This window comes from Mustela nivalis, assembly GCF_964662115.1.
Source record: "Mustela nivalis genome assembly, chromosome: 11".
In the NCBI taxonomy this organism is placed as follows: Eukaryota; Metazoa; Chordata; class Mammalia; order Carnivora; family Mustelidae; genus Mustela; species Mustela nivalis.
Genome location: NC_139030.1, coordinates 93223027 through 93250419, shown reverse-complemented (window position 1 = coordinate 93250419; position 27393 = coordinate 93223027). Strand labels below are relative to the sequence as shown.

Sequence of the window (27393 nt, the reverse complement as noted above, 5' to 3'; positions counted from 1 at the left end):
TAAAGTGTTCATTTAAGAGTTCCTAGAAGGTGTGCCTGCCTACCTCATATTTTATAAATGAAACAGTGGCTCAGATGTTTAAGTTAACTTTTTGAGATTTCAGAGGTAGTGCCCCTTGGAACCAGGATTTAAGTTCAGGACTTGAGGAATCCAAGGACAGCATATATCCCTTCAATATACCCCCCCAAATAAATCCTTCAATATATCCCAAAGCCAGGGGAGCCAAGAAAAGAGAAACTTTAAAACAGAATAAACAAAATCAGAAGACACTTTCAACAATATTGTGTGGTTTAGGGAGAGTAGAGAGCGAGGGAATTGAGCAAGTCTTCCAAATTTGAGGATCTGGAGGAAAGAGAAAGAACTAGATTCTAAGAACCAAATATGCAAGAAAAGAGAGGAAGTGGGTAAAGGAATGAATTTTACTTAGGAAGCAACAAATCATGTTTGCTCTTATTTTGTTATGTTTCTACTATGTTTCATAAAAGTGAGAATCTTAATGTAAAGAAATTGTCTATGAACAGAAATTAAAGTGGGTATTATCTACCGATTTGTTCAATGTAGGTAGTAGTTGGAAGCACATAGTTTCATTTCAGTGTTCCCTAATTATTTGATGCATGTGGGTACCATCCTCCACTTAAATTGTAAATTCCATTAAGGCAAATTGCAAATATCATGTCTTAATAGACTTTTATTATAAGCTTTTCTTAAGAGCTTTTGCTGATTTGAGTGAACACAGAAAAAAGTTCACTATACTAAGGCATAGCATCAGCTCTGAAACAGATACAAATGGCTTCCAGTTCTTTATTGATCATATATTTTCTTGGGCATTGGCAGACAGTGTCTTCCATCAAGCAAAAACTCAAATATATTTGTGTGATAATATGCCCATTAATTAAATGAATACATACTCTTGGTAGAAAATGAAAATCCGAATTTCTTAGTCATGATAAAAAGGAGAAATTAGAAAATGCATTTATAGTTCCTGGTTGTTTCAAGAGACCCACAGAATGATTACCTGAAAAATATATAGTCCAAGATACAAATTCACTGTGTTGGAAGACATTGTAAATCAGCATCTCCACATTTTCATTTTTTAAAGTGACTATGTATTACTGATTAGGTAGGAAGACTTTGAATAAACTGCTTTCTAATAAAAGGGGGTTTATCTAATTGTTTTAAATTATCAAATGGAGACATATCTATTGGAAGCATTATAATACCTACATATGCATTATAAAATCTATATTGCCTGTTGACAACAGGCCAAAATTTTTATATTTTTGGATTAAACAAAAAACTATCCAGGTATTCAAAATTGCAAATTTTCTTAAAAGTTGTGAGAAACGTTCACTAATATTTACAAGTGTAGTGAAGGTTCTAATTCAATTAACCAGTGGAGAAGGTTAGGGCAAAAAAGGTATATTATTTATAAGAGATCTATATTTCTCTTTTGACCTTAAGGTGCATTTCTGTTATGGTTCGAGTGGGAAATATCACTATTCTATTTTCGTGGATGGTGAAACTGAGTCAAATTGAGGTGTGTGTCATTCTTTCTGTCACAGCAGTCAGAGGAAAGTAAGGAATCTAGCCCTGGGCTTCTGCCTGCGGTTCTAGTCACTAACCCTTTTCAGAGCTTCTTTTTAGAGATATGACTTTTAAATCAGACAGCTGGAGATCAGTTCCTCCTTAGCTGTCACGTTGTGAGTTGTGTGTTTTCCTGCTTGAATTGTTGACCCCACTTAGAGCAGAAGCATTGTAAGGGATGTGCCCTTCTCTGGGACTCTTGTGGGGGAAAGCCCTGGCGAGTCACCTTTAAAAGATGTAGCACTGGGTGTGGTGAAAAAATAATGAATACTGTTTTTCTGAAAATAAATAAATTGAAAAAAATATATAGTAGAAAAATAAAATAAAAAAAAAGAAGTTAGAGTGTAATGAGAAAAAAAAAAGATGTAAACAGAATTTTGAAGGGTGTGGAGAGCTAGGATAAGGGTTTTCCTTTCACATTTCGCCATATTTCAAATAGAAGACTGTCTGTATACAGGCATTCATACATACACATATATTTTTTCTTTAAATAAGATGAGAACACCTTATCCTCCACGCTAATGCAGGTCCGTAAAAAATTTCTTGAAGTGTACAATGGAGAATACATTTACATTAAATCGTCTGCCTCAGCTGTAGTTAGAGGCTAGATAATCACTCACTGACCCCCAGAATTTTTTCACCTGCTCATTCATACCTGAAGTGTCTTTTAGGTGGCCTAGAGCCCCGGAGTCCAGCCTTGGAGGTAAAATGCATGATTTCTGTCCTACCGAGTGTAAGGTAGTGGCCATGCCTCCCCGCGGTGTAGAAAATGCTTGGGTGCACGTGCTCTCCAGAAGATCAGTTGTGATTTGCAAGGAGAGCCGAGTATGTTGGCCCTCATGTCAGGGGAGAGCTACGGGAATGTTGCAGAGGAGAGGAAAAGTCTGAGAAATGCTGAGACGATGGGGCCACATTTAAATGACGTTCCAGTTTTGTTCTGATGAATCGCTCCTCCTGCTTCTCTCCCTCCTTCTCTCCCGCTTTCTCCTCCCTGGCGCCTGCGCGCTTCCCCTTCTCCCTCAGGCCCTGGCATCTGCATTTGTGAAGCACTTATTTACCTGCTTGGCATTGTGCCAAACACTTCACAGATTTATTATTTTGTCTGACTGATAGGTTTGTTCTCTCAGTAGAGTTGGAGCCTGACTCTAGATTTGGCCAGAGGTATTTACTTAGGGTTGAAATAGGCTGTTAGACACTCTTTGTCAATGACACATAATGATGATAAAGTAACGGCCATCACCTCAGTGTGAACATGGCCTTGGTGGTATTACACATACTGACTCAAACCCTCCCCTACGTAACCCTACCTACCCTACCTAGTCCTCCCCTACCTAGCCCTCCCCAACCTAACCTACTCTGTAGCTGATGGACCGGTATAATTGACCATCCTTTGCTCTAGGCAGCTTGAAGGGAGAGCTACTCAATTTGCTCTTGAGTATATAGTCATTAGCATGAAGTAAATGAGAATTTTTGCTGTCCAGGGTGTTAATATTTATTTTTATGTCTTCTTCTGAAAAACACTCAGTGATAAAGATTTTTGATTTCCATGTAGGTAATAATCCTCAAATTAACCCATCTAATGTGATAGGTTATCAGGAATTTAAAACTAGCATTTTTCCACATCTTCCTAGAAATGACTTTCCATTTTATCCCCTCCCTTTCTAGAACGGGCTTACTTTTGTTCACTCAAGAACTAAAAAATTTGGTCAAAAATTATTCCTATGTATGTTCCATTTAGCAAGAAAAAAAATCTATGCAGCAGTTATCAGTAGATAAGATTCAGTTAAGTAAGTTATTTTAATAAGATTCTAAGTAATAGTTTCTAGAAGTTAAAGAAGGTTATATATTGAAAATTATACTGCTGTTGCTTGGAACAACACATCTGGTAGGTGGAAAACTACTCTGTGGAAACATGACTTTCTTTAAACAAAGATCATGGAGAGGTTGTAAAATATAGGACTTCCACATAAATTTATTTGTGAAAGAACAGATTTTATAAAATCAAAGAATGCTCATTTAATCTCAGCTTTCTACTAAGGCCTTATACAACATTTGTTTTTGTTGGATTTAAATTCTGGATGTATAAAAAACCTATATTTTGGGAAAAGCCAGGATTTTCCTTACTGAATACATCTTAATTTGGGGGAAAGGACCTATTGAATGGATTTAAAATTATAAATAAACTTATTAATCAGAAGTAAGAAAAGCAGTATTCTATGGTATGCACTTTGCCCTTTAGTTCAATCTGATCAGGTGAAAATTGTTTGGTAAAAACATGCTTTATGAATGTAACAGAACACTTTCTTATACAATTATAGACATTACTCACTACTGTGACAGAGTACTTTCTGTTTGTTTTTCATCATTACCAAATCTGTGGCAGAGCACAAGAGAGTCACAGCATTTCCAGCTAGGAATCAGTGAGATATAAAATGTGATTTATTATGTCTCAAAAATTACAATTAACTTAACCTATATTAGGTCATTTCCTGTATTATTATTACTTGGTAGCCATAGACTATAATCATGATACTATAATCAGTATTATATAAGTTGTTCTTACCAGATCGAAAATAATACCATAGTAATTCGGGATTATTGTGATCACTAAAGATTGGCTAAAAGAAAGAATGTTAAGATTCATGGATTAAAAATTGCCTGCTGAAAAAGTATCTACAGTATCATTTGCTCATGCTTTTCTTCTTTGTTTGATTCTGTTGTTTTTAGTAGCCTTTAAGGTGAAATACAGTTTTAAGTGTCTGGTCCCTCGAAAGTCAACATTTGTAAGATTGTAACATATTGCAATAGCACTAAGCAGACCTAGATCTTCATAGATAATTTTCATGCTGGTGTGCTTTCCCATGAACATTGGATCACTGGGTATTGTTTGCCCTGTAGATGAGCGGTCAAGATCAAGGTGTTCTTTAATTCCTCCAAAGACCTCACGGCTGTATAGTAACAAAGCACGGTGCTTTGAACAATTAAGAGAAAATAGCGGTATTTACCCAATTGCCCAGGTCTCATCCTTTGCTTTTCTAAACACGACTGCTGCTTATGAAAAACGTGTTTTGCATTTCTCTTAAGGAAAAGTTTGCATTTCTCCTTGGGGGGGGGGGAACAGATGAGAAGACAAATAACTTCTCCCCTGCTTGCATTATTGGGATTGGGGCATGGTCTTGAGCCTGCAAAATGCCAAAAATAATCCTTGAAGCGGTGCAAGAGTCAGGGGAAAGGCTGACTGGGGGGGGGGGGGGGGAGGGTCTCAGGGCAGAGAACACGAATCTTACTCTTTTTTTCTGTCCTTATGAAAGCAGGTGTCATTGCTGAGGCTCAGGCTCTTCTCTCAGCTTCTGCCTTTTCGGGGATTTTTAGAAAGAAGACAGTAATAAAATCGCAAGCCCGTCCATCCCGTAATCGTAGGCCAAGTGGAGTGCTCATTTTCGCGTTAGAGCTTGTGCAATCTGGAGAGAAATTTGTTTAGTATTACTTGTGAGGTGGTGGATCAGATAAAAGCCAGTGAAGTGGAAGAGAGGACTGTGTGAAGTGTGCTGCCTCCCTTGGTAATAGCCATGCTGCCGGCGTTCCTCCAGTCGGTTAATAGATTTCCCCAGCTCCTCTATGCCAGGTGAAAATTTCCTCATTAAGGGGAATTTATTCCATTTCCTTTTATCATTTATTATTGAAGACTAAGTGTGAGTGGAGGAAGTTGCGGAGATGACAGGGTAGAATTTTAAACAACAACAACAAAATCGACGTTGGAAGTCGGAGAGAGACAGGAGAAAGGCTCGTATTGTTTATAAAACCAGAGAACACACAAGAGACTTCCCGCTGTAGAAGCTGAGCCCTGCTGTCTAACCGTTAAAAGATTATGGCAGAGTGTGTAAAAGTCTGATTGTCTGTTTCTAAGGTGTTTTTTCCCCCTCCAAAAATTTCAGAACTGTCATTTTCAGCTGCTAAGTAGAGAGGAACTGAAGATTATGAAAAGGCCAACATCACAGCGATCTGGTGTTTCTTTGTGTTATTGTTTAGCTTCTTTTATGCAATGAGGGAAGTGTAACCTTTGCAGAGTTTGCCCCTGAACTCTGAAAGCAAGGAAAACTGGGAGGGAAGAGAAAGGTTACGTATATGGCACGTTTCCCAGAATGCAATAAAGATCAACAGAAACATACCAGCACACAGGCATACATACCAGATAACAGACGGATACTTTATCGCACATATTTTAAAACTGTGTGCTTTTCTGCAATATGCTCCGTTCAGCTGATCACATTCTTGCTTGGCATAATGCTCCCTTGATTTACAATATAATATAAATGGAGCATTCCCTATATGAGACTTCAGAACGCGGTTTGGAATCACAAATTCAGCATTTATACTTCTTTTAGTAATTATTCTATTTTGAGTTTATTCCAAATTAAGGCTTTTATTTTCCTTTGGAAAAAGAGAAATAGTATAGCCCTGTCCCTAAAATAAGCTTTCATTTAACTTGATTTCTTAAAAAAAAAAAAAAAAAAAAAAAATCTCCCTCTGATGGAAGTTCTTGTAGGCAGACAAAATGGAGGCCAGCCCAACATGGGCAGATAGACAGGAGGAGCGCCTATCCGAATCTCCACATTGTTAGATGAGCTTTAAGTTCACTTAAGATGATTCATCTTGCATTTGACTCTGAAGAGGTTTAACCTTATCTAAATCACTGGCCCAAAGCTAATGAATCGTGTCTTCAAACTGTCTCTTCTTTTATTTTATTATAATGGGACTCAAAATAAAATTTTGTATCAGAACAAGTAGGGAATCAAGTCAATTTTCTTCCCTATGTAATGACATAACGGCCAGCTCTGTGTCAGACAAAAGCAGCAGAAAGAGTGAAATATAGAGAGAGGCAACCAGCTTCCTGTCTTGGAGTTCGGGGTCCCTCACAGAATTAGGGTAGCGGTGAATGTGGGAAGGAACCTAATTTATCCGTGTCTTTGTAACTGCTATGCTGGGTCAGGATCAACATATATTAAAAAAAAAAAAAAAAAAGAAGAGAAGAATCAACATTTATTTTGTCAGTGAGGAATACTGAAATGCTTTACACTATTTGATGAACATGCCTGAAAAGTCGAAATTAATAACCAGAGAGATTTAAGTAAAATACTACAGAAGAGATATCACTTTGAATTTTGTATGAACATACCTACCCAGTATTTGCATTCAAATTAAAAGAGATGAGCATGATTACATTCATATGCCATTCCAATTTAAAACACCCTAATTTTCAAGATGTTAAAAAATGTCCTATCATGCTATTGATCTAGCTATTTGAAGATTGAGCAAAAGTTAAAAAGTTGTTTTGCGCTCACCCAGAAAATATTCTGGGCATCAGCTTGTAAGCATGCACTCTGCAAGTCTGGCTTGATAACATCTGTTATGGGAATCTCACCTGGTAAGAATTGAGGGGGTGCCTATGGAGAAGTAAATTTTCAACCCCATCCTGAAATTCTATCATTTATGATTCATTATTCTGTGTTACTGTTCCTCTTCTCAGGCATCCCCTTTGAATAATGAAAATTCTCTGGTGTGGAGATGCTATGGGGAGCAGTAATGATTGAGTTAGTCTTAGTGACAGATAGCTGTTTTTTTGCCACCAGAGCTGAGCACAGAAATAATTTACTTTACTTTTTTATGCATGAAGCCAATTCTATCAGTCTTCTTTCTTTTCTTTCTTTTTTTTTTTTTTTCCTTCTTTCTTTGCTTATTGGTAAGAGACCAGTTTTATTTGGTGAGTGGAGGAAGATGGTTGCATGTTTGCTGGAGATGTCTTTATGTGCTCTATTGGACTCTTTGGTGGAAAATAATAAGAGGAATTATGCATATTTCAGCAATAGAAAAGACTGCACTGCTGAATGTGGACAAAACAAATGCAAATTTATTTCATCCCTAATAGAAACATGAGGAATCTAAGTGGTTTCTTTTTTTATTTAATACTGTTATTTATAATTTTCATTTAGAGCAATGTAGCAACCTTTGAAGAATTGACTGATATTCCTTATAAGAGGAAATAAAAATAAATCATTCAAGGAAAAGGAAAAAAACACTAAATAGAAAAGCATGACCCAAAGAGCTCAAGATGAATATATTACTTCTGGTTATCTTTGGACTTGAAGAACTTGCATTTTTGCTAGTCTGGAGTCATAATTATAGGTGTAATGGCTCTTTTCAAGGTGTATGTCCTAAGTGTGTCTGGGTTGTTGTTCTGTGGGTTAGGATTTAGTCATTGAAGCTAGTGTGGCTGCTGATATAGTGACATAATATGGGTTTTGCCTCAGATAGTTACTGCAATAATAAAGAAACATCTTACTAAAGATCTGTTTATTTTTATATTTTTCTTTTACTGCTATGGCACAATTATGGGAAAATGTTCTAGCAAGTAGGTAGAAAAATCTAAGGGTATGAGTCGGCTTAATGTTATATGTACAGTATTTCTGCACTTAACTGAAGCTTCATACTTATGTTTTTAACAAAATTGCAGATCAGAGAAAATGTGTAGCCTTTCACCATGCAGGTAAACATTAATATGATTTATCTTTCATAAAACTCAGGAATATCTTTATTTAAAAAGAACATCATGCATAGTTCTAATTGAGAAAAATGGCTTATTTATCAAGTACTTCCACTCTGAGGCTGAATGCACACTTGCACATAAACAAATGAGCAATTGATTTAGGAACACAATCTTGGCAAGAAAAGTGAAAATATACATTTCCAAAAAAAATAGCAACAAGTTCTTCTTCTGCTTTTGCCTCAAATTTTTTATTTTTTGCAAGAGTAAAGGTAAACACCAGGCACTGGGGTGTTTCAAAAGCCCTCAGGGGCTCAGCAGTCCTCTCTTGGGTAAGGCCTTTCCAGACTTCCCTAGTGGCTGCTGGGAGCATTTCCCCTGAGCCCGGAGCTTCTCTTGCCTACATTTCTCCTCAGCACCTCTCACAGTGCAGGCATATCGATGCCTTTTTTTTTTTTTTAAAGATTTTATTTATTTATTTGGTATATATAGAGAGAGATCATAAGTAGGCAGGGAGAGAGGGGGAAGCAGGCTCCCTGCCAAGCAGAGAGCCTGATGTATGACTCGATCCCAGGACCCCGAGATCATGACCCAAGCCGAAGGCAGAGACTTAACCCACTGAGCCCCTGTCAGTGGCTATTTGTTTGCCTCCTAATATACTCTGACCTCCCTGAATGTAGAGATTCAATATTTTATCTCTCCATCATTAAAATAAGTAGCACAGAAATAAAATAAAATAAGATAAAATAAAATGAAATAAAATAGGAAAAAACAGAGAAGGAGGCAAACCACAAGAGACTCTTAACTATAGAGAACAACCCGAGGGCTGCTGGAGGGCAGGTGGGTCGGGGAAGGGATAACTGGGGGATGGGCATTAAGGAGGGCACTTGATGCGATGAGCACTGGGTGTTCTATGCAGCTGATGAATCACTCATTAAATTCTACCCCTGAAACTAATAATCTACTCTATGCTAACTTAATTTAATTAAGATTCCATTTAAATTGAATTTAAATAAAGAATTTAAAAAATAAAGTAGGTGGCATAGAGCCTGAGACACAGGGCATGTTCACTAAATGTTAAAGCGCTGATGCAAGAATGACAGTGGGTGTTGCCCCACCTTCACCATTCATAATTTCCTACTAACTACAAATCCTCAGTATGTATGTATTCTACACCTGCCATGCCCATCGTGGTCTCAAATTACTGCAGTAATTACAGTAGCAGTAACCACTAGCTGTTGACCACTTGAAATGTGGTTAATGTAATTGTTAATCTAAAATTTAATTTAAAAATATTTAAATGAATTAACATTTATAATTTAAATAGTCACATGTGGCTAATTGCAATTGCTACCATATTGGACAGCATAGTTCTAGAGCAGGAAGCCCAGTACTTTGCATACATAGCATGTGACTAATCATACTAAATAATCAGATTACATTCAAGAATTTGACAGAAAAATGTGTTGCTCTGGGAGACTGTTTATCAAACACTTGGGAAAATTAAAAAATCAAAATCAGAATAGAAAAAAAAGACATTAAATATGTTGGGAAGAAATAATGAATTAACTTGAGAGACAGAAGGAAATTTAAGTGCCATAGAAAAAGCTAAATGACTGGGAAGAGACAGAGCTGTAAAAATCCAAACTAGGACTGATATCCAAAAGCCAGAGAAATAGCTATTAAATATACCAGCTTGATTCTCTCTTCTCTAAACTCAGAATATGAATTAATTAAAGAAGATTGAAGAATGAACAAAATGCAATAGATTTAATTCAACTACATTTTATTAGCAGAATTTCAATGAAAATGTTTTATTTATTGTTAGATCTTCTGAGAACATACTGTTATATTTTAATTTCATTGTATTGACTATCAGACTGTTATAATTGAATTTTATTGTGTTGACTATTGCTTGAAATAGTTGGCCTGTAGCTATTTGGTTAGGTATACTTTTACAGAAGTATTTTATTCTTCTGTATCTTGGCTCTTTACAAATTATTTTTTGTATTATCTTTTGTATTACATTTTGAATTTTAGTTGTAAGCTGATTTCAATAACTTTGTCTTTTCTACAAAAGCTGTTGAAGTCCAATTTCCCTTATTCATTTAATAAATATTTATTGAATGTTGTCTGAGGACTAACCTGCTAAGCTTTGGGAATGAATTGATAATTGAGCCAGATGTATTCTTTGTCATCATGGAACATGAATCTAGTGAGAAAAAAAGTCAGGTTGGTGAATAAAAACTAGGAAACATTAAAAATATTGGCAATATTGATGTGCTAAGCAATATGGTTCCAACTATGCTCCTGCCTTTAAGCAAATGAGTCAGTGAAGAGCCCAGGAAGATGTGTGAGTGAAAGCGGACTGAGAGATCTTATGGATGAAACTTGGCTCTAGTTGACCTATAAAGAGTGGCTGGGAGTTGGAGAGCAGTTGGGTAGGTTATAGGAATGTTGAAGTCACTACAGGTGAGAGAAACAGCACAAATACAGTCTACACTATGGGTGGGAAATAATCACAGAGAACGATCTTGTGGACATAGACAGATAATATTAGTAAATAGAGACAGTTCAAGGAGAGTATACCCAGCCTGTTGCAGTATTAGGATTCCCAGGTGAAGCTGATTCCTGAAGATCCTATATATAAAGACCCGGAGAATAAGTCAGACATTAGAGAAGGAGCTACAGACTTGGAAATTATTGATTACTTATAATGCTTGAGCGAATGACAATGGTTACATTTAGAGGGAGAGAAGAGGTAGCCAGACCTTTAGGCTTAAATCTGGTACCAAAAGATAGAGACTTGGTGGGGGGGGGGGGCGGAAACACCAGTAAATAATTTTTGCGAATTATAAAGTAGGGTGAGAAGCAACCTATCAGAGCCAGAGGACGATATCTTTAAAGAATGAAACATCAAGTAGGTCATATGTTGACAGGTTGAGGAGAAGGAACTTGAGAAAAGTTTCCTAGATTTAGTTAGAGGAAGGCCCATGATTATTTTGAAAGAGGAAGTCCATTAAGACAGTAAATACAGAAGCCATTTTTTCAGAAAATAAGAGAAAAAGGTGCCGGGGGTATGGAAGTAGGAAACCACATGTTTGAAAAGGTCAGCTTTGAAAACACTGAAAGATTGCAGAGGCTGGACGATTTAGTGTCCTATTTAATTTGTTCATTTTTAAAAGATAGGAGATCTAAACATGTTGAAGATGGAAAAGAAGGATACTTTGGTGTTTTTGAAATTGGACAGTTCACTGGTCCTTACTGTGTCTGTTCTAAACTTGAATTTCTCTTTTTCATTAAATCCTAGTGAGTCCATTACAGAAGAAACCCTGAAAAAGTCAAAGGAGATTGGGTTCTCAGACAAGCAGATTTCAAAATGCCTTGGGCTGACTGAGGCCCAGACAAGGGAGCTGAGGCTGAAGAAAAACATCCGCCCTTGGGTTAAACAGGTAAAGGAGTTTCCCTTTCCTCAAGGGGGAAACATAGGCACCAAGTCATAGAGCCTCTGCCAACAGAAAGAGGGTTGAAATTCAAAATGATTCCACTTGTCTAATTGAAGCCCATGATGCCACCAATTTTATTTAGCACAGAATTGATTTAAGCTTAAAAGGGAAAGGTTGAAGGGGCACTGGCATGTAAAGGTAAGAGTGGTACATGGTTTTCTCTGCCTAAGTGAAAAAAAATTTAAATGACCTCTCCTTTACTTTTTGACCCATGTGCAAATAGATCTGTGATAAGTTAAATCCTTAGTGTAATAGAAGGACTTGAAATACCCTAGCATGGTGGCTGACCTCTTGAAAAGAATAGTTATCTCTTTTGGCACTAACTTTTTACAGGGTAATACTTTATTTTAAGTGTCCCATCATTATGGTTCATTTAGTATTCATTGTGATAGGGTTGGGCATAATGAGCTCATCTAGTATTCATGACAATCACACAAGAACTTTCATAGATGTACCATTGTGATTTTTTTTTTTTTTTTTTTTTTTTTGGACTTTAGTAGAGGGATGCTTTGGCTTAAAGTACCACCAGCTGGTTTTTGTCCTTTAAAATCATTGACTTTTTCCCATGTGCTGAGGGGGCACATGCATACCCTTTGGTCTCAGGTTTGATGCTGAATATATTCTATTCAGCAATTATCTTTCTTCCTTCTCACCTGCCTTACACTAGCCTGCCCTGTTGGCCCTGAATTCTTGCTCACTAAGCTGAGCTTCTGGCCTTTGAGAACTGAATTGATTTACTTTTTCTAAATATGTTCAATGAGACCTTGTCCCCTCCCCCTCATCCCCAAGCTTTAAGGTATTTTTGTCATCCCATTGCTAAGTGCCATAGGTAACTTAAATCCTATGCATTCATTTGCAAACCAAAAACATTCTTACATACAGGTCGTTTTGCTCATAGCAGTCTGGGTAAATTTTCCTGGTAGCCAGTTGACTATGACCATCGTGCTTTGTACAAGTAAAGTACTGCTGTAATCAATCAGTGATGCGCTGAGGTGTGTATTGTTATTTATTGGTCAAATGATAACCAGATTATATCATTGTTCCTCCACCTAATCTCATTTTCAGAATTAGGCAGTAATTGAATTGTACCTAGCTTTTTATCTGTCTTTGTATCTGACAGTATGAGGCATTAAAGGAATATGAACGCAGCACAATATTTTTTTTCATTCTTGAAAAAAATACAACAAAGGGAATAAAAATCCCGATTTATTTATTTATTTATTTTCTCTTGCAGATCGATACACTGGCTGCAGAATACCCATCAGTAACAAACTACCTCTATATTACCTATAACGGTCAGGTAGGAGCTGCTAAATTGTTATATGCAACAAGCTCCAGATTTAGTAAATTGTCTACATGGGGAAATACGATTTTTGTGTTTTTGCTTATCTAGTAATCTTGGTATTAAATGTGACATCATGTGGGTCAGATATGATAATGTCTTTCCATACTCAGTCTTCTCAGAACTGCCTAAAGATGGTGAAATCAAACAAATAAATTATAATAAGAATAAGAGTTATATGAACATACAATTATGATGTGTTCTTCTGGCTATTTAACTAAAACAATATTGAACTTGTTTTCTGTGACTAAACAGAGCTTATACGTTATACTTACAAGGTCCCAGAGACTAGTAGAGGATACATGTCAATAAGAGGAAGAATGAGAAAGACAGACATAGTGGCAGGACAAAGAGTTTAATTAGATTGAAGAATAACACACAATAATTTCTGTGTCTTTTTTTTTTTTCTTTTTTCTTTTCCTCCTCAGGAGCATGATATCAGTTTTGATGACCATGGAATGATGGTGTTGGGCTGTGGTCCATATCACATTGGTAAAGTGATAACGTATTTCCATAAGACTTTATAGTTTATATAGTACTTTTCATACATGTTCATTCTATTATTCTAAGAACTATGTAAAAGAGATGCTGTTATAATGAATATTTTGCAAAGTAAGAAAAAGGTTCAATTGGGTAAAGCCCAAGTTGATATGGCTATTAAATGATACATGTGGGACTCAGATGCAGGTCTCAACTTAATTCCTTCTCCTGTTTCACCATGTCCTCCTTTTATGTTTTTATCCTTGTGAACTAAATTGAGCCTCTCATTGAAGTTGGGGAATGAATTACACTCTGACCTTTTATCATCAGGCATAGTTTTATGCAATGATCTATATTTGTTCAACAACTTTGTATATCAACCAGAAATTACATTTGTAGATGAGATCTGGGAATATATGACTTCTGTTGATACCGAATGCAAAGAGCTTTTATCATTGGTACATAGAGCATTATATTATTTAATTAAAATGTTCTCAGCAGAAATTGTGACACCTCACCCATTCACTTAAAATTAGACATTTAATAACAATATAATAATCATAATTTATAGTTACAAAGTATATATTTAAATAGGCGATGATATTTCTCAACAAGTGTATTTAACATTTAGTCTTGCAAGTTATTCTAGTATAGAAATGATGAAATACATAATTTAAAATGTATGTAGTCTTACTCTGTTACTTTAAACATAGTTTATTTTAGGTTTTACAATTAACCAAGGATATGCTACTTCAGCAATCTTTTGCTCAAATCTTGAAGTAGGCTGAAAGTGTTTTTATCTTTACCCCTGTAGTTATCTTATGGCCAAATGGCCTGAATACCTCCACCAGGACTTACCTTTCTCTTCTGTAGAAATTTCTTCTTTCCTATTCAAATTTTGCCTAATTCCTGTAACAATTATGCATTATCTTAGGACCCAGGGAAGACTAGCTAAGCTAATAATCAAGTGTATACTTAACTGATAGTGAAAATTACCATGCTACTATTTTTGGATAATTATCATTCTGATAAGAATTTTTAGAAGACAGAATCCTAATGCAAAGGATTAGTACAAATCCCAGGACTTTCAGTTCTGTGGCGTCCCAGTAGAGGTGATATTTTGAGGTATTTAGGCCATTATTGTACTTCAAATTACTTTTTAGAAGGTCACTCACTCTGCATGGGGTGGCTTTGCCAAGTTTAAAAGGATATGCTTGGAAAGGACAGGATTTTCCAATCAATCAAGATATGTCAGAGCTCCAAGGCACTTCAGGGATCATTGGGTTTAGCCCTCAGAGAGCAGAGTAAGTGGAATAACTAAAACAAGAACTCAAGTATTCTGATCACTAGCTTGACTCTTTTTGTGTCCTGAGGTCAGTATATTCAATTTGAATTCTTTTTTTGTAAATGAGGTTTTAAAAAAATCATTAAAACGATCTCGCATTAACTTTGAATTTGAATGTTTCAAATATGGAGATTACTTATTGCAGAACTTAGCATACAAAACAGCCAGCATGTCATTGTTGTTTAATTAGTCCCTGGTTTTCCTATTACTGTAGCATGCGTGATGTATCTGAAATTTACATTTTGGAGTTTTAAAAATTGCAAGGAAAGGACACTAGCTTCCTTAGCCTTAGCAATATCTTTCTGCTGGTCTTTGTGTTGTAACTCTGTGTTTCTTTTACCCCTCTTCCCAATCTCACCCTCTCTGCAGGCAGCAGTGTGGAATTTGATTGGTGTGCTGTCTCCAGCATCCGCACACTGCGTCAGCTTGGCAAGAAGACAGTGGTGGTGAATTGCAACCCTGAGACTGTGAGCACAGACTTTGATGAGTGTGACAAATTGTACTTTGAAGAGTTGTCTTTGGAGAGAATCCTAGACATCTACCATCAGGAGGTAAAAAGATAAAAAAAAAAAAAAGAAGAAAAATATATGCAGTGCATACTTTATAGATGTAGATGTATGTATGTAGATTTATGTTGTAATTCCCCTTTGGAGAAAGAGTTGCCAGTGTCTTCCTCTGTCTAATTTTGTAGTGAAACTTAAAAAAAACTTAAAAAATTAAAAAAAAAATATTATCCCAGCCTTAGAGTCTTGAGGCCCTGGCACAGAGTGATTATTTTTTTCTTTCTAAGCATTCCAACTAGATTGAAAACCCTTCTCTTGGTAACACATGCCAGACATGTATTAGCTAATACAAGACAACCCTCCAAAATATTTTGCAGAATGATTTAATTGATTATCTAGACATAGAAGAAGCCACCTCTCTCTAGTTTTTGTGTTGTTGCAGTTTAATAATGAATGGCCCCCAGAGGAGAGAAGTCAGTTGTTCACAAATGACCAGTTAATTCTGTGTGGTTAATTCTGTGTGCTGTCAGATGAAGTCATTAGTCTTCAGTTTAAGATGGAGGAGTTCCTTCTGAACAATACTGGTACTTCTCTCTGTTTCTCTGGCAGTTCTTCCACCCACACTCTTGTGTTATCGAGAGTATCTTCACTTGGGATTCCTATGACCACCGGTTACTTTAAGTCTGTAAGACAAGTTAAAGTCTAACAGTTAAAAAAGATAACTACTGGTAGATTTCAGGGTGATGTTTAGTGGTTGATTCTTTTCATGTCATTACAGTTAATTCCCTACTATGGAGAATCATTCCTATGTATAAAATACGGTCACTTAGGACAAAAAAACAAAACTGAATTAAGGCCACAATACTTAAGTTCAAGCTTTGACTTGACAATTCATTAGGTGTGCAAATTTCTGAAATTCTGTGTTTCATTTTTTTGTTGTTGTCGTTAATGGACCAGATGAGTGTATATCTATGCTACATACAAGTATTGTGAAGATAAGGAGATTTGTGGCTGAAACCACATGGGAAAGTATGAATTTCAGTGTTAGAACATGTAATGATTTTATTACCTTGAAGAAAAATAGACAAAGTTTGGATGAATATATCATCATAGTTGTCCATTTGAGACTGACACACTTATCTTTGGGTATAATGAAATTGAACCCTTAGGTAGAATATAGACAATTTTTAGTTTTGTCTCTGACATGGTTTTTCTAATAATTTCTCAAGATTTATTTCACGTGAGGATCACAACAAGTACATTCTACAAATCTATCTTGAATACCTTTTAAATACCAGGTTCAGCATGATAGGAAGCTGTAAAACCATGTCCCTACCTTCAAGACATTAGAATAATATTGGGACCCATAACAAAAATAAATGAAAAATTACATAATTGTTTAAAAAATACAAATGAAGATTACAGGAACTGCAGTGAGTATTTTACACATAATTAATTATTTCCTCATGAAATGGTTTAAGGAAAGATTAAAAACTTCTACAACTGCCTTTGGATATGGTTATACATGGATATTAATGAGATCCTTTATAGTAACTGAATTCAGTATGATGGTAAAAAATAAATTGGTCCTTCTTTGAAGCTAGTTGACATTTATAGTGCTACTATGTAAGGTATTTTTAAATATTATTTTGAAGAATATAAAAACAATATTCCATTGATGTATTTGTTAGACTATCCCATAGGAAATATTATATTAACACATACACATGTCATACACACAGTACATATGTGTGTACGTTTCCTTTTTTGAGGTTGTTGTGTATCTCCTCACAATCTCCAGGAGACTACCATAATCCAGCTTTGGGTATCCCTAGTGATGTTAAAGGCACTGAGACATTCAATGGTAAATCTGCAGAAAATTGTAAGCACATCTAAACTTGCTCAAAAGCACACATTTGAGTCACTTTAGAAAGGCACTTAGGCTACATAGCTACATAGGATGGTAGAAAGTATGATGAGTCTCCTGGTCCAGGTTTCTTGATTTAGTTCAGGACCTACCATATTTCCATGGCAATAAGGATATACCTCTAAAGAAAACATGAGGGGGAGTCAGAAAAGTGACATGCATTGTGAATAAAGCAGGCTGGCTCAGCTGGTAGAGCATGTACTCTTGATCTCAGGATCATGAGTTCAAGCCCATGTTAGGCATGAAGGCTACCAAAAACAAACAAACAAACAAACAAACAAACAAAACCTTAGTTGGAGGTGGAATGAGAGAGGATTCTTATGCTAAAATCTCCTTCCTACTTGTTCTCTTTTTTTAATAGAAAATACTTCAGTGATATATTCTTTTGGCATCAGACATTTTTTAATACTTTATAAAGAGCAACCCTTTAAATTCAAGTCATTTATTACTTGTGATTGTGTTATGGATTCTACTCCTTGAGAAGAAATTTACATTTTAATTTTTTCCCTTAATTTGGGTGTTGAGTATGGGGAAGTGCCAAGAAAATGAGAAATTGGTATTACCATCTACAGGGCTTTTATAGATAATATTTTGCTTAGTTCTTAATTTTGGCTAAGGCACTCCTTATAAGGGAAAAGATGTTCTCAAGTTATTTTGAGGTATAAGAGTTGAAAATTATTACATTGTTTATGAAAGTTGCAACATTGTGTTTCTCTTTTATTAGATCTATTATTAAATCTATTTTCTAGGGATGAATTATACAATAATCTTTGCAGGCTATGGCAATGAGTAAGAATCACACAGATCAAGGGGAACCTGGGTGGCTCAGTCAGTTAAATGGCCAAACTCTTGATTTTGGATTAGGTCATGATCTCAGGGTCCCAAGATTCAACCCTGGGTCAGGCTTTGCACTCAGCAGGGAGTCTTCTTGGGATTTTCTCTGTCTTTCTCTCCCTCCCTCCCTCTGTCCATCCCCCCACTTGCTTACACATTCTCTCAAATAAATAAATTATTTTTTTAAAAGAATCACACATATCCTGTCTTAACTTTACGTTCTCCTTTTTTCCACTGAAGACTCATGGTTTGAAAAGTTGTATAAAAGAACATTTACTTTCTTCTCTATCCTGGCCCCATGTAAGACCCATTTCTCATTTTTAAAAAATTTCTTCATGAAAAACCAGATTGAGTCTAAAAATGCCAGGCAATATACCTGACAACTTATGATGTCCTTATCTAGTTTGAGTCCTTCTTAATTTTTCTTTCTGTTATAGTGAATAATTTACTGGATCATACCCACAGAGAAATGTACTCTGATTAATGATATAATTGTTCTATTTTTAATACCTTATGCTATATGTATATACATATTCAATGACACCTCTGTAACACAATTTGAATTAAATGAATGAATGAATGAAAATCATTAATTAATGGTAAATAAAATCCATTAGGGAATTCATGCTCTAAACTAGAATTGGGTTTCATTCCTAGCATTTGATTTAACTGTAATTAAGTACGATCTTAAGGGTCTGCCTAAAGTGTTAAACATGTTTTACTAAGATGTGAGTAACTAAGATAATAAAGCACAGTAAAGATAATCAATCTCATAGATGTACAAAGAATAGAGTTTTGTTAATTAAAGATAATACATGAAATTATAAAAATTAGGGCCATCTTTTAATGAATTAAATGCTATTTTTGTTGGTAAGATAACTTTTTTCTCTTGCATTCTGTCTAAAATGTATCATTTAATTTGCCCATAAAAATAAGGAAAAACCAAAGTACTAAAAATACATTTGTGGTGTGATTGTACTTGAATACTGTTTCAGAATATTCTTGTGTGGTATTGCCTGAGCTTAGTGATACCAAATTAAAAAAAAAATAAAACAGGAAACTAAACTGAGTAAAAAGATATAAACAAATCCAGGTAAGATCAGTGGAACTTTGGGACTCTGATGGAATTATTTTCAGCCAGGTATTTAGGGATCTGTGAAACAAATCTGAATTTTAGGCTATTTTATGTCAGTGAGTTATTTAAAACTATTTAGGCTTAAGTGATCATTATGGTAGTAATGATAATTTACCCATGTGGGATACCAAATTCTTTTACTAAGTCCCTGCTAGTTCTGTGCTTGGAGTTGGGGCCAATTTAAGATGAATTCTTTCACAAAACTGTCATATATTAACTTCATCCTACAAACATGTTCTTTGTACTGATTTCCTTTTGCTGTGTGGGCAAAACTACACTACACCGTCCACTATTACTCTAAAATGTCCTGTGGATGTGTTTGTCTTTCCAGCAATGATCTTTATTTCTGGAGTCAATGATGAGAATGGGGTTTTTGCAGAGGAAGTTTTTCTACCACTTTTCAAAAAACAACGTTTCAGAAATAGCTCTCTTTGCACCTCTAGCAGTAATGACCCTTGAAACCAGGCAGAAAAATAGTTAACTTAAGATTCGAAGATCTGGTTTATTATTTAAACATAACTGCTCTACAGTGTGGAAAATTGAGATCAGTACTGACTGTATTTGCTAGATTTGAAATATGGGCAAGTCCTTTCACCATTACTGAGCCTCAGTTTCTTTAGCTGTAAATTGGGGAGAGTAATAACTGTCTCAGAGGAATACAGCAAAGGTCAAACAGATGGTGTAGGGCAAATAGTAATATCCTTAGGGAATAGTAGCAGATTACGTTATGACTGTTTTAAAAGTTGCTAATTTGTTGAAAAAATAAAAAATGATTTCACAGAACATTTTAAAAAATGTTAGTGTATTTATTAAAGACTTTTCACTCAAATTTGAGCTCCCGTTTAGTGCAGTGGTCCCCAATTTTTGCTCACAAGTTGATACTTCTCTTTTTAGAAATTATGTTGAAGTGCTTCACGTGAGAAATCTTTGTTTGCATTTAATTGAGGAATTAGTTTTTAAGCCCCTAAAATATCAACTCTGCTAATAAACTAAAAATAATAAGCAAATAAAAATATTATTATAGTAAGAAGAATAAATCTTCTTAAAGGGTTTGCAAAGATGTATATTGAATATGAGAAATGATAAAAGCACTTATAAATATGCAGAACTGTGGATTATTGTTTTCCATACTGTTTACAAGGCATTTAAGCACTCAACTGTGGGGTGTTTGCTTAGGCACTACTATCATTGCTCTCATCAAAGACAAATTAGCTTTATCCCTTTTAAGACTATTTCAGAATTATTTCAAATAATGATAAAATACATTTGGTTAATATCTATTACTTCAGCAGTTCCAGTATTCATTAGTAGGTTATTAAGGCAAATACAAATTATTCCAAGATCAGTGGTCTATCAGTTATAATAATATTTCCTAATATTAAGAACAATGTCTTATTTATGCACTTACAATGTGTAAGGCCTTTAATGTTTATTATCTTCTTTAACTTATATAGTGACCTTGTGAAGCAGGCAAATATTGTTCTAATTTTGCAGACATGAAGACTAAATGTTAGAGGGAGTTTCACAGAGACAATCAAGATGGGGCTTTTTCCTTTTGAAATTCAGAAATATTTCTTTATTCCTTTTATCTCCTTAAGCTGGAATTCTATTTCACCTTCTTCCTAGAATTTTCTTCCTATATTTCTATTAATGAAATATATTTATCCATAACAATATCTTACATTCACATTGAAATTTTAAAAGTTTACTTCATGAGACCTTCAGGCTGTGATTGTTACTGAGACACAGTAGTAGGTTTTATTACCATGGTGATCATTCTATAACTAAAAGCAAAATATAATGCATTCTAGTAATTACTAAAATAAAAAGTGAACATTTATCAGAAATGCTTCTTTTAATGAGATGGATGGGGCTTTTTCTTGATTGGTGCATGTACCCCTGGTTGATTAGGATATATTCCCAGAATGAGCTGGGACTCAGCAGTTTTATTTTTTTATTTTTATTTTTGTTTTTTTGATATGCATTTTTATTTTTAATCTGGAAGTTTTGACTACTAACAGAAGATTAAGGTTAAAGATTCAGATCCTGCTTTCAGGGCAAATAGTAAGGAAACAGGGACTAAAATCAGTTACTGGGTACTGTAGATAAGAGCCAAGGTAACAGGAAAGGAGAGAGATGTAAAAATGGGAGGTAGGATGTAGATTGGCCGGTAGTATAGACATGGTGGAGTTGGATAAGGGCGAGGGGAAAAGGAGAGAAGCAGCAAAGGCAGGGGAAGGGTAAGTGGGCAGAAATCTTGCTAGTGGGAGGGCACGTAGTTGGGGACACTGAGTAGGAGGTCTTGGTGCTGAGAAGAAGGGTGATAGAAAATTGTCCTAATGATGGTGAAGAAGAAGGGTGACACCATCATTGTCCTAATGATGGTGATGAGTTTACACCTTGTCCTTTAGGCATAGGGAAACTTTAGAGTGTCCAGTATAGGAGTCACTTGGTGAATCAGTTTCATAGGATAATTCATCTGGATGTGAAGGCCTGCGCTGGAGAGCAGCAGGAGAGGTGAAAGGAGAGATCTTTGTCCATTTAAGGAATCACAACTGTAGTTCAAGCAGCACTTGATTACAGTAGAGTGCATGGTGAAAACATTAATTGTCTTGATTTCCTTTTTCTGTCATACATGTCCATATCACACATCCCTGTGTAGTTGTGTGGAAGTCTGACATGGTAGTCACGTGTCGTTGTATGGAACTCTCAAATAGATTTTCGCATGTAAGTGCCTGGAAAGGAGGAACGAAGCATGTTTATCTCTTTGGGGGCATAACTTAATACTGCCCACGGATGGGAGACATGAAACAATCACAACATGTGAAGCAGTTTTCATCCATCACGAAGTGGCCCTAACAGTCCATGTTATGGGTGTCTTTTCCAGGCGTGCGGTGGCTGTATCATCTCAGTGGGGGGTCAGATTCCAAACAATCTGGCAGTCCCTCTCTACAAGAATGGTGTCAAGATTATGGGCACGAGCCCTCTGCAGATCGACCGGGCTGAGGATCGCTCCATCTTCTCAGCTGTCTTGGACGAGCTGAAGGTGGCTCAGGCACCCTGGAAGGCTGTTAACACTTTGGTAAGGAGAGAAACACGGGTCTGTGTTTAATGTCGGCTTTCGAAGTGTTGCAACCCGAATGTTAACTACCGCAGATGTTAACTGCAGGACAGACAGGAGGCACTTAGGCTTAGGGACTTGACTTTGAAGTTGGTATATTTCTATGAGTGCAGTTAAATGCTGGTTATGAATTGGTAAGAGTATTCTCATTAAGATTCGGACAATGAAAGACGTTCAAACTATTTTTGAGCTTGATTGATATTTACAATTAGAAACTAGGAATTTTATATGTTTCCATGTCCAATTTACATGTTAATGGTGTCTTTTGAGAGAAAGAATAAAAAGAGTTGTGTTACCATTTGTTCTAAAGATGCCTTTCTGCAGTTCTATTGAGTGTTTTAAACTATTCATGTGCTTTTTTGTTGTTGTTGTTTCTATTAATTAGAATGAGGCACTGGAATTCGCGAATTCTGTGGGCTACCCCTGCTTATTGAGACCTTCCTATGTTTTGAGGTAATATATTGTTTTCCCAAAGTAATGCTTTAAAAATCAGGAGATACTGAAGTGCATGCGGTACGCTGATAGCACTTGGCTTTAATGTGTAGTGATTTGTCAATCCGCCCACACCCCCCAAACCAAGATGGCCAGAGAGAGGACCTATGCGTGGTCATTCAGCTTATCGCTTTTCTTTCAGAGGGTGGCAATAAGAGTGCACAGTCCTCCATCTTAGAACACGGCTTAGGGCATCTTGTTGCCCAACAGAGGGAGGGTAGTTCCACACTAAAGAGAACAATTCAAAAACCCAAAGAGCAAAACCAAAGCAAACCTGGGACATCTCTTTCCAGTGTCTGTTTTCTAGTCAGCGGAAATGGCAGCTTGTCTCTGACTGTTGCCAGCACCTTCTGATGGTTTGAATTTTTTGAGTTTTTGAGATCACATTTTTTAATGGATGAATTATAATTGTGAGGGACAGGGACGGTGAGGATCTTTTATATTAAACTTTGAAACGAAGTTCTATCATCAAAGGAGAAGTTGTGAATTATCACTTACTCTCTTCAGATGTTACCACATGTAAGGAAGGACTTCACTGAACAGGGGATAATAAGAGAAACACAATTTGTTGTGCACGATTTGAAAGTGTAAATGGAATTTGTGATGGGATCCTTTAAAATAATGAAAAATTTGAAATGAGGTGGAAAACTTCCCTTTTTATTTAAATGACATTTTGTGTAAATCACCATCAAATAATACTTTTTCTTTGAGGTATTCATGTAAGTTAATTTAAAGAGCACACAGATATTTGAGGGAGGGTTGCAGAAAGCAGCTCTGACTATTGTGCTTTCTTTCTCATCTCTGCAATCTGTCTCTTTGTTCCAGTTTCCTGTACTGTGAATTATCGGGGTTATTGACTTAGCCTTCCTGTCTTGAATAGGTGAAGACATGGGAAGCTCTTTATGCAAAAATATGTAATAGAGTAGAAGAAGCAAAGAATGTTACTTTTTAAAAAGAAGTGGAAAGTAGTATTTTTCTTCCTTATTTTTTCCCTCTTACTCCTCCTTCTTCCCTTTGATCTCACTTTAAAAATATCAAAATTCAGCATAAATTGATATCATCGTTCTTTCTCAAGCAATCAATAAGAAGGACACAGTTGAATATCTTTCAGTCAGATACCCTACATTATATTTGCAAATGTTGCTAAAAACTTTATACTTTTCTAACATAGCTGGTAGTAGAATGACCTGCTTTCACAGCAGACCTGTGGGTTAAGATCAGCCATTGTCAATGACCTCAGAAGGAGTAAGTAGATCCTGGGACATCTGGGTGGCTCAGTCGGTTAGGAGTCTGACTCTTGATTTTGGCCCAAGTCATGATCTCAGAGTCCTGTGATCAAGTCCCGTGTCAGGCTCCACACTCAGCAAGGAGTCTGCTTAAGATTCTCTCCCTCTGCTCCTCCCTCCTTGCTCTCTCCCCTGGCCCTTTCAAATAAATAAATAAATCTTTTTTTTTTTTTAAGATTTTATTTATTTATTTGACAGACAGAGATCACAAGTAGGCAGAGAGGCAGGCAGAGAGAGAGAAGGAAGCAGGCTCCCTGCTGAGCAGAGAGCCTGATGTGGGGCTCGATCCCATGACCCTGGGATCATGACCTGAGCTAAAGGCAGAGGCTTTAACCCATTGAGCCGCCCAGGTGCCCTAAATAAATAAATCTTAAAAAAAAAAAAAAAAAAAAAAAAGAATAGCTAGATCCTAGCATGAATCTTGTTAAGGCTTAAGAATTACCTGGCACCAGCAGAGTGAAAACACAGGATTAGAAAGGACAAACTTTGAGATACTGCTATCTCTACAGCTATGTGATTCTCTTGGGACATCATCACAGCTATTACCCCTAACTTGAGTGACTCTACTTTGGTTGATTGTTCTGGTGATTAAATGGAGTAAAGACTCAATCTAGAAAAAAGTATCTTCTTATTCAGTCCAGACTGAAACTAGAGATCGCCTGAACTGTTCCGAGAAACAATGAAGTCTAGCATGCTTTTCCTCCAAAGTGCTGAAAGAAACTGACCTGTCCTCTTCTTTTTTTCCAGTGGGTCAGCTATGAATGTGGTATTCTCTGAGGATGAGATGAAAAAATTCCTAGAGGAGGCCACTAGAGTCTCTCAGGTAGTATCCGATTTCCTCCTCATGACTTTTACTTCTACCTTATTTCAGTATTAATTGCTACCTTATTTCATATGTTTTTCTTTTCATACTATGTTAGGATAGTTTCCTCCCCAACTTTTTTTTTTTCTTTCTCCCTACTCAGTAGTCTCCTATATATGGGAATAAGAAAACTCAAATGCATTTAATTGTGTTTAGATCCTTCGGGTTAGTGGAAGAAGACGACCAGCGCATATCTGATCACAACACAGATCTGGTTTTAGCCTCCAGGAGTTAGGGCATATAAGTATCCTTCTTTGTTCATAAGTTAGATGCTGATCAAGTTACCCCTGGGGTTCCTAGCCTCAAGGACTGCCTAGCCAATCTCATCATGTATCAGTGAGGGCTTTCCTGGTTTTTAATTCTCACACTTGGAGAGACTTTGCCTTAGTTAACCCTGCAATTTTAACAGTAAACCCCTTTTCTCACCTTTTGACTTTTTTCATTTTGATACATTCCGTTCGTCAGTTAATAAAAATGTTTATAATTTTGTGGTGATTCAACCACCTTCCTCCATTGCCCTCAGCTTTTACTTTCTCCCTTGGTATTACCTCAGTGTGATCCATTTAAGATTTACCCAGTGAGGTCAGCGATCTGAAGACCTTGTACTGTAAAGGATAAAAGTAGTGTTCTCCTTTTAAAAGCTTTCAAAAGCTTGTTGGTTTTTTTTTTTTTTTTTAAGACAGAGAGCACAACTCATAGAGAAGAGTTTGATGTTAGGCAAGTGGGAACCTAGGAGGGACCTAAAGAGTGAAGTCAGCAGCATTTCAAAGAGGAAGAAAGAGTATGGACTGTTCCTGCTCATGAAGTCAGACGTCCCTTCTGTAGGGTGGTTGCTCCCCAGGACATTGGGTCAGTGAAGAGAGTGGATAAGAGTAAAGGGTGAGAAAGACAAAGAGTGTAAAAAAGAAAACCAAGCAGATTTTGAATTTACTTCTGTGAAAGTCAGATAGCTGAGGGGGGCATCCCCTCCGTGGGTCAGTTTTCATTAATGCGGACTGGAGCAAGGCACTGTCTTCTCTATCCGACTTCCTGCCAAGGGATCGGATGTGCTCTCCGTTTGAAAAACCAATAGTTAGAACCAGCTGGACTCATGTAAATGAGGAAGCAGGTGCCCTCTCTTTTCTGCCTGGGACATTGTATCCCACGGGACATCTACTCATTGAATAGTTTTAAAAATATTTCTTTCTGCTAGTATATGGATAGAGCCTCTACTAGACCAAAGTTTTGTCATGGAGATATCCTGATTGAGAACATTTTGATTCAGGTGTCCTCTTCAAAATACAGCAGAATCTGGGATACTCAGTTCAGTGAATCTAGAATAAAATCAGCCCCCATCAATCACTCAACTATTTATGTCTTCATTCATGTTTAGCACCTGCTATATTGTATATTATGGCACTGTTCTCAGTATCAGGGGTTACACTCATACAAAGAGAGATAAAGTCTCCTCTCACAGGGGACTCTTTACTAGGGACATCAGTCTTCAGTTAATTACATGAAATATAATGAGCACTGCGGTAAGAAAATACAGGATGAGGGTGAGTGTAAGTGTATTGGGATCCATCCCTAAAGGAGGGTTTTTAAAATTAATTTAAAATGGTTGATTTAGAATTAACTGGTTGAAAAGTTTTCATTGTGGGTGTGAGTAGGAAGAAAGGGCAGCCCAGGCACTGGTTCAAAGCTGAGGAAAAAAAATGGAGTTTCTAGAAACTCATAAAGCATTTAGTATATGGCTAGGATACTCCACATGGTAGAAGAGTAGAAGAGTAGGCAGGGAATAGATAAGAGAATCTTGCCAGTTATAATGAGTTTGGAGCCAGACTGCTTTTCATGGAAAAAGATTAGGGGCTATTGCTATAGCTCAGGGTAGAGATGACAGCACCTTGGAGCAGGGTAATGGTAGTAAAGATAAAAAAGAATTACATGTATTCTAGAATATTTAGAATGTTCAGTGAAGACAATTAGTGAGTGAATGAAGGCAGAGGGTAAGAGAGTATCTGATAAAGGATGGCTCCTGAGCCACTGCCTTGGACAATTAGACGGATGGTGGTACCATTTATTAAAATAGGGAATGTGAGAAGGAGAAATTTTAGAGAAAGAAATCGTATATTTAATAATTGATCTTTTATGGAAGATGCCTATGAGAAACCCAAGTGCAGATGCTTCAAAAGCAGTGGGTTATACAGATTTTAAATTGAGAATCCAGGTTTTGGTTAATGATAGATATGTACATGTAGTTTTGGAAATAAATAGCATATCATTTTAGAGTTTTGAGAAGGCAATCACCAAGGCGAGAGTACAGAGGGAGTGAAATAGCTAAGACAGAGACGAGAGGGATACCAGCATTTAAGGGCCGAGTAAAGGAAAAGGAACCATGAAGAAGCCTGACAAAGAAGTAAGAAAATGTAGTTGATGGATATCAAAGGTGGAAAGTG

At 36.4% G+C, this 27393-nt stretch overlaps 1 protein-coding gene across 1 annotated transcript in view; it reads left to right on the top strand.

The window, feature by feature from the left end:
- The window catches only part of CPS1 (carbamoyl-phosphate synthase 1), a 124185-nt gene that overhangs the window by 70876 nt on the left and 25916 nt on the right, over positions 1–27393 (top strand). The window contains exons 22-28 of the mRNA XM_082691573.1: positions 11436–11577; positions 12866–12931; positions 13402–13465; positions 15168–15349; positions 22085–22279; positions 22704–22771; positions 24844–24919. Coding sequence (XP_082547699.1) covers positions 11436–11577; positions 12866–12931; positions 13402–13465; positions 15168–15349; positions 22085–22279; positions 22704–22771; positions 24844–24919 — 793 coding nt within the window. The remainder of the gene's footprint in view (positions 1–11435; positions 11578–12865; positions 12932–13401; positions 13466–15167; positions 15350–22084; positions 22280–22703; positions 22772–24843; positions 24920–27393) is intronic.